The sequence below is a fragment of the Hippopotamus amphibius genome, chromosome 3, assembly GCF_030028045.1.
Source record: "Hippopotamus amphibius kiboko isolate mHipAmp2 chromosome 3, mHipAmp2.hap2, whole genome shotgun sequence".
In the NCBI taxonomy this organism is placed as follows: Eukaryota; Metazoa; Chordata; class Mammalia; order Artiodactyla; family Hippopotamidae; genus Hippopotamus; species Hippopotamus amphibius.
Genome location: NC_080188.1, coordinates 161662359 through 161675766, shown reverse-complemented (window position 1 = coordinate 161675766; position 13408 = coordinate 161662359). Strand labels below are relative to the sequence as shown.

At 38.1% G+C, this 13408-nt stretch overlaps 1 protein-coding gene across 6 annotated transcripts in view; it reads right to left on the bottom strand.

Annotated features, from left to right (window-relative positions):
• RPS6KC1 (ribosomal protein S6 kinase C1) overlaps positions 1-9649 on the bottom strand; it is a 193621-nt gene extending 183972 nt beyond the window's left edge. For 5 of the 6 annotated variants that reach the window (XM_057725866.1, XM_057725869.1, XM_057725871.1 and 2 more), the window contains exon 1: positions 9410-9649. In XM_057725866.1, coding sequence (XP_057581849.1) covers positions 9410-9514 — 105 coding nt within the window. In that variant the 5' untranslated portion in view covers positions 9515-9649. The remainder of the gene's footprint in view (positions 1-9409) is intronic. The other variant, XM_057725872.1, reaches the window with a different exon arrangement.
• Positions 9650-13408: the final 3759 nt, after the last annotated feature.

Below are 13408 nucleotides of genomic sequence, written 5' to 3'. Positions count from 1 at the left end.
AGCAACTTTGCATCCATTAGTCTCTTCCAATTCATTTTCACCCTAAGACCCTGGAAAACAAAATCCTCTTTCTGTCTCTACGTGTTTGCCGAATGGGAACCTTTCATACAAACAGAATCATATAAAATGTGGTCTTTTGTGTTTGGCCTTTTTTCACTTAGCATAATATTTATAAGGTTATCCATGTTGTAGCATTCATCAACCTTTTATTCCTTTTTATGGCTGAAAAATATCCCATTGTATGCATATACTATATTTTGTTTACCCATTTATTAGGTGATGGACATTTGGCTGTTTCCAACTTTTGGCTATTATGCTTCTGTGAACATTCGTGTAAAGGTTTTATGTGGATATATGTATTCAGTTCTTTTGGTATACACTTAACGAGTGGGTTATATGGTAATTCTATGTTTAATATTTTGAGAAACTGTCAAAATTGTTGGGCTCTCAACTCTGTTCCACTGACCTATATGTCTTTTTCTTATGTCAGTATCACGTCTTAATTCTTGTAGCTTTGTAGTAAAATTTGAAATCAAGAAAAAAATAAAATAAAATAAAAAAGAAACAAATAGAAATCAGTTAAATATAAATTTTAAAAAGCTACTTTTATGAGCAATTTATTATAACCAAGTCTTCTGATGGCCACTTCACTATTAGCATTCAGCTCCTAGTTTAGGGTAATAGCAGACCTAAGAGGATAAAATTAACAAAAGTAACATATTTTAAAAAAAAAATTAAGTGTCGGTACAAATAATGAAACACAACGAAAAAGAGAGACATGCCCTCTCTTTTCATTTCTCAAAAATATGACTTTCCATATTTAGGAATAAACCTGACCAACGAGATGAAAGACTTATACTTGAGAAGTATAAAACATTAATAAAGGAAATTAAAGAGGATTCAAAGAAATGGAAAGATATCCCATGCTCTTGGATTGGAAGAATTAATATTGTTAAAATGGCAATACTACCCAAAGCAGTCTACAGATTTAATGCAATCCCTGTCAAAATACCCATGACATTTTTCACAGAATTAGAACAAATAATCCAAAAATTTATATGGAACCATAAAAGATCTAGAACTGCCAAAGTATTCCTGAAGGGGGGAAAAGAAAGGCAGGAGGCATAATTCTCCCAGACTTCAGACAATACTGCAAAGCCACAGTAATCAAAACAGTGTGGTATTGGCACAAAAACAGACGTGGATCAACGGAACAGAATAGAGAGCCCAGAATTAAACCCACACACCTGTGGTCAATTAAACTTTGACAAAAGAGGCAAGAATATAAAATGGGAAAAAGTCTCTTCAGCAACTGGTGCTGGGAAAGTTGGTCAGTTGCATGTAAATCAATGAAGTTAGAATATACCCTCACACCGTGCACAAAAATAAACTCAAAATGGCTTAAAGATGTAAACACAATATATGACACCATAAAAGTCCTAGAAGAGAGCACAGGCAAACATCCTCTGACATAAAATGTACCAATGTTTTCTAAAGTCAGTCTCCCAAGGCAATGAAATAAAAACAAAATAAACAAATGGCACCTAATCAAACATACAAGCTTTTGCACAGCAAAGGAAACCATAAAAAAAAAAGAAAGAAAGAAAAAAAAAGAAAAAACAACTTAAGGAACAGGAGAAAAATATCTGCAAATGATGTGAGGACTTAATCTCCAAAATATACAAACAGCTCAATACAACTCAAAAACAACAAAAAAAACAACCCAATCGAAAAATGGACAGAAGACCTAAATAGACATTTCTCCAAAGAAGACATACAGATAGCCAACAGGCACATGAAAAGATGCTCAACATCACTAATTCATACAAAAAAGCAAATCAAAGCTACAATGAGAGGGACTTCCTTGGTGGCGCAGTGGTTAAGAATCCACCTGCCAATGCAGGGGACATGGGTTCAAGCCCTGGTCCAGAAAGATCCCACATGCTGCAGAGCAACTAAGCCTGTGGGCCACATCTACTGAGCCCATGTGCCTCAACTACTGAAGCCCACGCACCTAGAGCCCATGCTCCACAACAAGAGAAGCCACCACACTGTGATGCCCGCACACCACAACAAAGAGTAGCCCCCCACTCACCACAACTAGAGAAAGCCCATGCTCAGCAACAAAGACCCAATGCAGCCAAAAATAAATAGATAAATAAAAACAATAAATAAATTTTTAAAACAAAGAAAAACTACAATGAGGTACCACCTCACACCAGTCAGAATGGCCATCACTAAAATGTCTACAAATAACAAATGCTGGGGAGGGTGTGGAGAAAAGGGAACCCTCCTACACTGTTGGTGGGAATGTAAGTTGGTGCAGCCATTAGGGAAAACAGTGTGAGGTTCCTTAGAAAACTAAAAATAGAATTACCATATGAACCAGCAATCCCACACTTGGGCATATACCCGGACAAAACTACAATTCAAAAAGATACATGACAAAACTACAATTCAAAAAGATACATGCACTCCTATGTTCAGAGCAGCACTATTTACAACAGCCAAAACATGGAACAACCTAAATGTCCATTGACAGATGAATAGATAAAGATGTGGTACGTATACACAATGGAATACTACTCAGCCATAAAAATAATAAGATCATGCCATTTGCAGCAACACAGATGCAACTAGGGATTATCATACTAAGTAGTGAAGTTTAAGTCAGAAAGAGGAAGACAAATACCATATGATATCACTTATATGTGCAATCTGAAATATGGCACAAATGAACCTATCTACAAAACAGAAACAGACTCACAGACATAGAGAACAGACTTGTGGTTGCCAAGGGGGAGGGGGAAAAGAAGGACTGGGAGTTTGAGATTAGCAGATGTAAACTATTATATATAGGATGGATAAACAAAAAGGCCCTACTGTATAGTACAGAGAACTATATTCAATATCCTGATAGACCATAATGGAAAGAATAAAACAAACAAACAAAAAAAAGAATGTAAAAAAAAAAAGATATGACTTTCCAAATGTAGAAGAAAAAAAAAATAAGATATACACAAATGTAAGGCTACACTATACTGAACGTCTCCCACTGTGGTGATTAAGTAAACCAAATCGTACATACATCAATGTAATGCATGCAATCCTGACTTTCAGACATTTGACTTTCATAAAATCCATACTTTCATAAAAATACACTGACACCTTTAAACTGCATTTCATATACACACACACAAACTCTGGCAAAAAGAACAGGTACCTCAAAGTGCCCAGCTCACATAGGCAAGCATCCACTTACCAAACTCAACCTCCCTCCCACCCTACCACCTGCATCTCAGCTCCTCCCTCCCTCTTTTCCCTGCAGAGATGCAGGTGTCACTGGTTGGCAAGAATATTTGTGCTGGTTAATCACTTGCCAGCCAGGTAGTCAGGACCCAAGAAATAGCACCTGCACAAACCATAATTAGATTACCTGACAATTTTTTTTGGACTCTGGAGTGAAAGAACTCCCAATAAGATAAGTCAATGGGAAAAATTTTAGACATTCAATTTGCTAGTAAGTTCTTACAAACGTAATATGTTGAAAGTAATAAATACTTTTTACATTATTAAAATCCCAAAATCTAAAGGAGAATAAGGGCTTCCCTGGTGGCGCAGTGGTTAAGAATCCATCTGCCAATGCAGGGGACATGGGTTTGAGCCCTGTTCCAGGAAGATCCCACGTGCCACACAGCAACTAAGCCCGTGTGCCACAACTACTGAGCCTGAGTTCTAGAGCCTGTGCTCCACAAGAGAAGCCACCACATGAGAAGCCCGCGCACAGCAACAAAGAGTAGCCCCCGCTCATTGCAACTAGGGAAAGCCCACACGCAGCAGCAAACACCCAACGCAGCCAAAAATAAAATATAAATAAGTTTTTTTCAAAAAGGAGAATAAAAGAAACTGTAACAGCAAGTTACCTTTGTATACTCAATAAATGTTTGCTAAACTTGCTTTTCTCACTTCAAATTTTACCAATTATTATAGCACTATTCTATTTTCCAAAGTTCAAGGAAAGTAAAAATCCTTAAAGTTAACATAAAAATCCTTAATATTAAAATTGTAGTATCTGAGCATATAAGTTGTCAATAAACAAAAAGAGAACAGAAAGGGTCTACATTTTTTAAAACCTGATGTCAATAAAGAGATTTTAGATGATACTAAAAGCCCATTTTTCTTCCATAAAAGAAAAATATGATAAACTAGACTTTACCAAAACTAAACATTTTTACTTTGTGAGAGACACTGTTAAGAGAACGAAAAGATAAGCTACACACTGGGAGAAAGTATTTGCAAGCCACATATCTGACAAAAAATATGTTCAGAACAAATAACTCTCAAAACTCAACAGTAAGAAAACAAATAACTCACTGAAAAAACGGGCAAAAGATAGTCTCAATAGGTTAAATACTCTATGATTTTCTTTATAAGACATTCTCAAAAAGACAAAAGTGTAGTGGTAGAGAGTAGATCAGTGGTTGCCAGGGGCTAAGGGGCGGGGAGAAGGGTGTAAAACGGGGAAAGCAGAGGGAGTTTTTGAGGCTGACTGAACTGATGTTTCCTGATTATGATAGAGGATATATTAGTGTGTAAAGACTCATAGAATTATACACCAAAAAAAGTTAATTTTACTGTATGTTAATTTTAAAAGTACCACTTACAAAGGAAAATATTGCCTCTTTCCAGCCTTCTCTTAAGTCCCTGCTATAGTCCAAGTTCTGTGCAAGGTATCAAGAAAAGTTAAAAAGACAGAGTTTGCCCTCAGAGGAGGAGGCAAACAAGTACAATATGATAAAGTCTTTAACGGAAGAATACACAATACACATAGAGTTCCACACTTAAGAAAGGCTTCCTGTAGAACACAGGGCAGGAGATGACACTTGAGATGATCAGGATTGCCAAGACAAAAGGAAAGAGCATTCCAGACAGAGGAAACAGCATCTAACAGAGAGGTGTGGAAGAACGCAGTGTACCAGCATACTTAGGAAACTATAAATAATTATCTTCCCAAACACAAGCAGGCCATGCAAGAATGTGGTCCGGAATTGAAAGCACGTTCCCTCCAAGCCATACAAATAGTGCTTGAACATGAAGCTTTGGAAATGGCAATTTTCAGATTTGAGTCAAGCTGAGTACTACTCATTCCCTGTTCCCCTTTGTTCACACCATCCTAATCACTGTATCTATCACTCTTGCCAAGCCACAGTACACCCACAGCCTCTAATTAAATGTGTTTAGGTAGTGTTCAGCACAGCACAGCACTAGGATTGAAAGCACTGTGACTGGGGCCAGTCTACCAGGATTCAAATCTAGATTCTACCATTTGCTAGTTGTGTGACCCTAGGCAAGTTATTTAATCTCTCTGTGCTTCAATTTTCTCACAATAAAGTGAGAATAATAATTGTATCTACTCATTGGGCTGCTATGAAAAATGTGCTAATTTATATAAAGTGCTTAGAATAGAGCCTGACTCACAGTAAACACTACAGAAGTGTTTGCTATTAATACCCAATAAATGTTAGCTATATAAAATAAAGACATGTATTCTCACAGTTTGAAAACAAACCCAAATTACTTCAAGTATGTGCAAGACCTACACACTGAAAACTAGAAAACACTGCTCAAATTAAAGAGCTAAATAAATGGAAGATGTGTTCATGGATCAGATGATTCAATATTGTTTAAAAATATCAATTCTTCTGAAACTGATCTACATTCTCAATGTAATCCCAGTCAAAATCTGGGTAGGCATGTTTACAGAACTTGACAAATTGATTCCAAGCTTTGTATGAAAATGCAAACAATCTAGAATAGCCAAAACAATCTTGAGAAAGAAAGAGGACCAAGACTACCAGATTTCAACTTAGTATAAAGGTAAAGTAAACAAGGCTGTGTACTACCAAGAGAAATAAAACCCCACATTCGTACAGACTTGTATATAAATGTTCATAATAGCTATAATAATAATAGCCCAAAACTGGAAACAACCCAAAAGTCCATCAACAGGTAGATGGATTAATTGTAGTATAACCATACATGGGAATACTGGTCAGCAATAAAATAGAATAAAAATACACAACATAGAGGAATCTCAAATAATCATGCTGAGTTAAAGAAGTTGGATCCTCCCCACCCTCCAAAAAAAGCACAGCATATGATTCCATTTGCATAAAATTCTAGAAAATACAACCTAATCTAACACGACAGAAAACTAACCAGCGGTTGCCTAGGGACAGAGGGTGGGGAGAGGGGACTGACTGCAAAGCAGCATGAGGGAAATCCTGCAGTGATGACTCTGGTGGTGGTTACACAATTATAGGCATTTGTCAAAACTCATCAAACTATACACTTAAAATTGGTGAATTTTACTGTGTATAAATTGTATCAATATAAACAAAATAAAGTCATAAGGCAACACTGTCTTTTAAAAATAAAAGCATACTTTTTTCTTCCATATTCACGGAAAGAATACAGGCAAGAATTAACATTCACTTAATATTGTTGAGAAATCTATATTACATTATGAGAATTTTGTAAACTTAGCATGATGAAACATCCAAAAACACTGCTAATGGTTCTTTTATATCTGTGTCTCCTTTAAAGAATCAATGGAAATCTGCATTAGAATTCTCCAATTCTGAACAGAAGTACTTATTCTAGATGAAAAGTAATAAGCAACACAGAGTTTAACTAGGAAGTCCGTTAGCAAGCTTGTAACTGGCCGTAGGGTTACTTAAGCCTGACAGGTCCCAGAGAATTAGGGAGAAAAAAAAAGTATAAAGGAGATTTAAGAATATAAAACAACTCTTATACTATCCAAAATTTAGCAATGGTGTTGCACTTCCCGTGATTCTAATTCTACTCCCACATAAATAACCCTGCAAGGATCAAGAACATAGAGATTGTTCCTTAAAGCTAGAAGTCAGGCAGCAACAGGAACCATAAAGAAGACATGTTTATCTCATGAAGTTCTCTCAGGGGAGCTCTACTTACCTGATTAATTCTCCTGACGTAAGATGTTTTCTCCTTAAGTCTCAAAAAATAACAAATATTTTCCTTATTTTATAATACTAAGCAGTTTTTTTAAGTATATCTCTATATTAACCCTCAATCCTTAAATTTAGGAAAACAAAATCTGTACAATAAGTATAAATGAGGATGTAAATATTTACAAGGAGAAAAAAAGGCAGTGTAAGCAATTTCCAGTTAAATAACCAAAGCAATACATAGCATGCATATTAAAAGGATTTGATTAGAACAGGCAATGTGCTACTTTATCTTCTAATTTATGCTGTCATGTAAGTTAGTTCACAGCTTAAGAAAAGATATTTCAGATCTCAATTAGGTTAACCTTTCCTTTTGTAAAGTAAGAATACAAGCAATAATCATACTCAGTGTTTCCTATTCAAGTTCCACACACATTCACCCCTTCAGGTTTTTGGGGGGCTCTATTCCTTCTACCTACGATGCCCTCTCCATTTATCCCACCCACCTAGATTCTTCCCATCTCTCACCACCTATCTTAATTGGTACATGTTCCCTGATTCCTTAAGCCAGAAGCAATCTCTCTGCCTTCTTAAATCCCATAGCTCTTTTCTGTAGTCTCTTATGGCATTTAACACTTTCTACCTTGTTCTATTTAAGTTCAGTAAACTTTTCTAGTAGGAGTATCCTTGAAAGGAAGGTCCCCACTTTATTTAGCCTTGTATCCCTAGAGCACGTAGTGCCTGAAACTTAAACATTTATTGGGTGTGCTGCCTACAACAGAGAGGAAAACATTCAACAATATTTTGGGGGGCACTCTGTGCCCACACTGCCTTCTGTGATATAAAAGGAAACAAATACCAATGACAGAGACCTACTCTACACTTACTAAGAAACACAAACAAGTAAACAGATTAATACAATATAACTGTGATAAGTGTTATAATAAGAGATGAACAGGCTGTGTCGGTATATTGTTCTAATTCCACAAAATATGTTGCGAAACCAAGTCTAGGCTTTTGAAGGGCCCAAAGACTAGGAAGGTTTCAAGAGTGATATAACAAGAGCCCCCTAGTCTTAAAAAATTGTCTCAACCGGAAACTAACACTCCACCTACATAACAACCTTACTTGCAAACAGGGAGTAACAAATTTCTCTCTATTCTTGGCACAGCCCTCTGCAATAACCAGGCCTGGTCTTATTATATTTACACAAATTTGCTCATTCCATCCTCTCACGCTTGTCTGAATTGTGCACCATTTCCATAAAGCACGTGCAATTTCCATGCCTCAAACTCTGCTTATCTAAATCTATTTAAACTTTAAGATTCTTCACAAAGCCCACTTCCTGAGCTATCACCCAAGATTATTGCAACCCCCAAATGTATATTGTACTATTACTACTATCTATCATTCTCTTTTTAACAATTTATGATAATGATAAAGTTAATTCTTAACATTTTATACAACCTGGAGTTCAACAGAACTGATCTCAAACCTTGGTTGTGCTACCGCCTTGCAATGTGAAGCTGGGCAAGCTACACCACTTTCCTGAACCTTAATTTCCTCATCATTAAAATTAGGATTAAATTGGGTGATGTGTACAACATGCCTAATATACACACACATTTATACTACATACATTACATACATGTTGATATTTAATTTTAACATTCTTATTTTATATTTAATATTCATATTTAATTTTATTACTCTTATTTCCCAAGAAGGGAGATGCAAACTCTAAAACTCAAGGCAAGAGCAATGAAACACGAACAAAGTGCGTACTAAAAATTGGAGCAATCAGTTGATGTAAAAGAGCCTGACAATTTAAATGTGTCCTCAAAATAACTCACACAAGATGCCCTCAGCAGAATTTCTCACGTCTCCTACTGAAAACCCTGAAAAACTCAGCGGCAAAAAGACACAGATACAGAGGCCCTAGGATGACAGCCCTACCACTGATATACCTTCCCAAGAGTTTATCTGCCTCAGTGCAACCCTAAAACTGGTCAAGGGAAGAAATATCTCCTATTACATAAATCAAATAGTACATAAATTTAACATTTTTTAAAAACCTGCATTATCCCTCAAAGGCAACCAAAACCACTTCTGCAAATTTCAGCTTCAGAAGAGAAAGTCCAAGTGGGATGGGGCTGAGTCATCAATTTAAAACCATCAACGTCTGCTCCACCCTGGAATGGGGACACTACCGCGACCGCTTCCAGGGTTGCCCGGGACATCCCACGCTCTGCCCCTACCCAATCCTTCCTTAAGTCCCCAACTCGGACGCCTGTCCTGGCAGCAGGCGTAACTAGTCCCACCCTCGGCTCTGACCCGGGGTCAGGTATCCCCACACCACGGTCCACGCCCGTCTCTCGTCCCAATTCAGACTCCTATCCCAGTCCCACAACTGCACTCACCCGGGCGGTGACCTTATACACCGTGTAGCCCCTGGGGTGTCGCTGGGGCTCGGTGACAGTGTAGAAACGGGCCAGGTCGGCACCCCGCTCGCGGGGAGAGGTCATCCTCCCGCCGCCTCTGCCGCCGCCGCCGCCTGCCGGGGACCATCAGTGCAACCCGGCGCCGCCGCGGTCCGGGTTCTCTAAGCATTGGCCGGCAGCGAGGAGGAGGTGGTGGCGGCGGCTCCGCGGCGGCGGCTCCGCGGCGGCGAGTCCGCCGCAGGGCTCTGCTTCCGGGTTGGCGGAAAAGCTTCCGGGTCAGGCCGGGGCTCCAATTCCCGGAGGAGGAGAGACTATACCTTAAACGCTGACCCACGCAGGGGCCTGAACCTGGCAAGTGGACAAGGATCAGGCAGTCGCACCGCTTGTGAAGGGTGGAGGGATGCCCCAGGCTAGCATCTTCTTTCTGTCACTACTGATGACGCATAAGTTTAAAATATGCACAACATCTGAACTCTCTCCCTAACATAACTCTTCCCTTTTTTTAAAGAGACAAATCGCGACCACCTGTGCACCTGTCTTTATACCACCATAGCAAGCCCCCAAATGTAAAAAAAAGGTTGTTGCCTGCCATTAGAATTTTGCAAGGATTAAGTTGCAATCCACTGCAAACAACCAGGGACAGTATGCCCTGAGGGTAATTCAAGCTGGGGAAGATTAAGAAGTGTTCCCTACTTTGGGTATACTAACCCTTGGATAGTTAAGATGCATATCTAAAGAAAAATTGGACAGATTCTTGCATCTTCCCATACATAGAAAAGCACTAAAATCATTAACTTGAGCTGTCTGTTCTGTGTGATTAGCAGTAATCTTTTGATGCTTCACTTCATGTTTTTCCCAGCAAAAAAAATCATATATGACCTGACTCCTCCTGTATCTCTTTGGAGCAGTTTCTCAGCTATCTGAGAAGCTGTCTCCTGTGCTATAGTCCTCAAAACTATTCCTAAATAAACCTGAAATTCATTGTTCTCACGGTGTGCATGTTTATTAGTTGACACAACCCTATATCAATTTTAAAATTCATCCCCTTGATATATGTATATGCATAGAGGATTTACTTTACTGTACAGCAGAAATTAACACAACCTTGTAAAGCAATTATACTCCAATAAAAGATAATTATAAAAAATCTTCGAACAGCAAAAAAATAAAGCAAAACAAAACAAAATAAAGTAATATAAAATTCATCTCCTCATATTCTAAAAGCTGGAACCTGTTTCTGGCTGGGGGTGGGGGAGGGGGTGGGGGGAATCGCCTGACCTCAGAAAGCTACTATGAAGATAGAATTTCCTATTTCAATTTGTTGCTATCCACTGCTTGTCAATTCCTCCACATTCCTTTGATCAAGATTTTCTCATTCCCCATAAGATTCATTCCAAGCATTTGCCATTCTCCTCAACCTTCTATTCCTCTTCATCTTGCCTCCCTACCCTTTGGCCCCTCCATCTTTATGGCAGGGAGAATATTCTTAGTACCAATCCCTTCATTTTCATACATTTCTATTCCAATCTGAGATGTAGACATATCCCTACCTCATTTTCAGGACTAATCACTCTTCCTGTGCCCTAATACCCATCCTCATTGGCAGACGTAAAGACATTGTTCCATCAATGGCATCCTAACTCTGCTTTCTGTACCTTTAGTCTCTTCCTTATCACTGGCTGCTTCTTCTCAGCCTAGGTATGCCTGAATCTATCTATCATTCATTCATTAAACCTGAATTCACCACCTACTATGTGCCAGACATCATGCTAATTAGGCATTCCTGTTACAAGAACAGTCCCTGCTCTTAAGAACCATCTAGTAAGAAAAAAACAGAGAACAATTAAAGTATATTGTTATAAATATTATAACGGATGGATAGATGGCATGCTACAGAGCACATCTAATCAAGATTGGAAGATTAGCTAAGGTTTTCTTTTCTTTTCTTTTAATATTTATTTATTTATTTGGCTGTGCCCAGACTTAATTGCAGCACACAGGATCTATTTCCCTGACCAGGGATTGAATCTGGGCCCCCTGCATTGGGAGCATGGAGTCCTAACCTCCGGACCTCCAGGGAAGTCCCAGATAAGGCTTTCTGATACAAGGGAAACTATGACTGAATCTTGAAACATCGGAATTAGCCAGGCAGAGAAGAGAGTAAAGGACATCATTCATGTTGTCTTTTTCCCTACTTCTTTCTTTCTCCTTCCTCTCTTTGTCAAAGATGTTTAAGTTGATTTTAAAGTAATCTGCATCGATATTCAAATATTCATCACACATTCACACACTCATGAATATCACACATCCATTCCCATATTCACTTCAATCCGTCTTCACTACTACACTACAACTGTGAAACTGCTTTGAAAAGTTTCTAATGACCTCATCTTACCCACTATTTTCAGACTTTGAATGTGTCTGATTATTTCCACCTTTTCAAAACTCTCCTATGCCCTTAGTATATGAGTCAGCATTCTCTTGCTTTTTTCTTTTATACTCTGAGGCATTCACTCCTTCTCCATCTCCTTTGTTGATTTCTCCTCCTTCCAGGAACCTTTAATGTTCTTGTCCCTCAGGATTTTGCCTTTGAGCCTTTGTTCTTTATTCCTACTACTTACAAATCTATATCTCAAGGAGTATCTCTTTCCTAGGATTTGACACACATTATGCACCTCTTTACCTATATATCCAAATACCACTAAAAACGAAACAGATTAAAATCTGAGCTTTTATTTTCCTCCAAAGTCTGTTCCTATCTCAATGAATGGCTTTACTCTCCATTAAGTTACATTAGCCAGGCATCTGGGAATCACCCTTAGCAACTTCCTCTCCTACTTTCTCCAAATTTGTTTGATTCAGCAACTGCCATTGGTTAGAACTAAAAGAATGGAAAAAGATATACCATGAAAGCACTACTCAGGAACCTTTGAAGAAGATATATTACCAGATATAAAGAAAGTCAAAACTTAACTGATAAAGGGTTCAATTTGTAAAGAAAAAAAAATGCTGCCTGCCATTCCAGTTCTACAAGGATCAAGCCATTAGTCACTGCAGTTGCCTACTAACAGTGCACCCTGAGGGGAATTCAGGGTAGAGAAAAACCAGAAACATTCCATGCTTTGGATATACTGGCCCTTAAATAGTTAAGATGCATATCGAAGGAAATCTCTCAAATGACCCCAGATTCTTACATCGTCCCATACACAGAAAAACACTAAAATCATTAACTTGAGAAGTTTATTCATTGTGATTAGCAGCTATCTTTTGATGCTTGACATCATGTTTTTCCCAGCAAAAAAATCATATATATCCTGGCTCCTCCCTTACCTCTTTGGAGCAGTTCCTTACAGGTGTCTGAGAGGTTGTCTCCCAGTCTATAGTCCTCAGTAAGGTCCTGAATAAAACTTAATTCACAAGTTTTATGTTGTCTATTTTTCTTTCAGTCGACAAATTCATCAAGAAAGCATGACAATTTTAAATGTGCATGTGCCTAATCAAAGAACTTTAAAATGTATAAAAGCAAAACCCAGTGGAACTAAAAGAAGAAAAGGACAAATCCATGACTGTAGTTAAGACTTTAACACTCTTCTCTCAGTAACTGACAAAACAGCTGGATAATAAATCTGATTCTTTTTTTCCAGGCATATTAGAAAATCTCTGTCCAATCATTAACTGATCACTAAGCTAACAGAACAGAGACTTCAGTGGCCACACACAACTATTAGACCTTACAAAATTAGGCCAGAATATTTACTAAACAAACAACAACTACTAAAATAGGCAGTAACAATGAACTCTGAGGAGGGAAGAGAATCTGGTTTTCAGATTTGTCATATTATGATATTCAAAATGTCCAGTTTTCAACAAAAAATTATGAGGCATTCTAAAAAATAGGAAGGTGTGGCCCATACACAGTGAAAAAAGCAATCAATGAAAATCAAGTTCTTGAGGAAGCCCAAATGTGAATAAGCTATT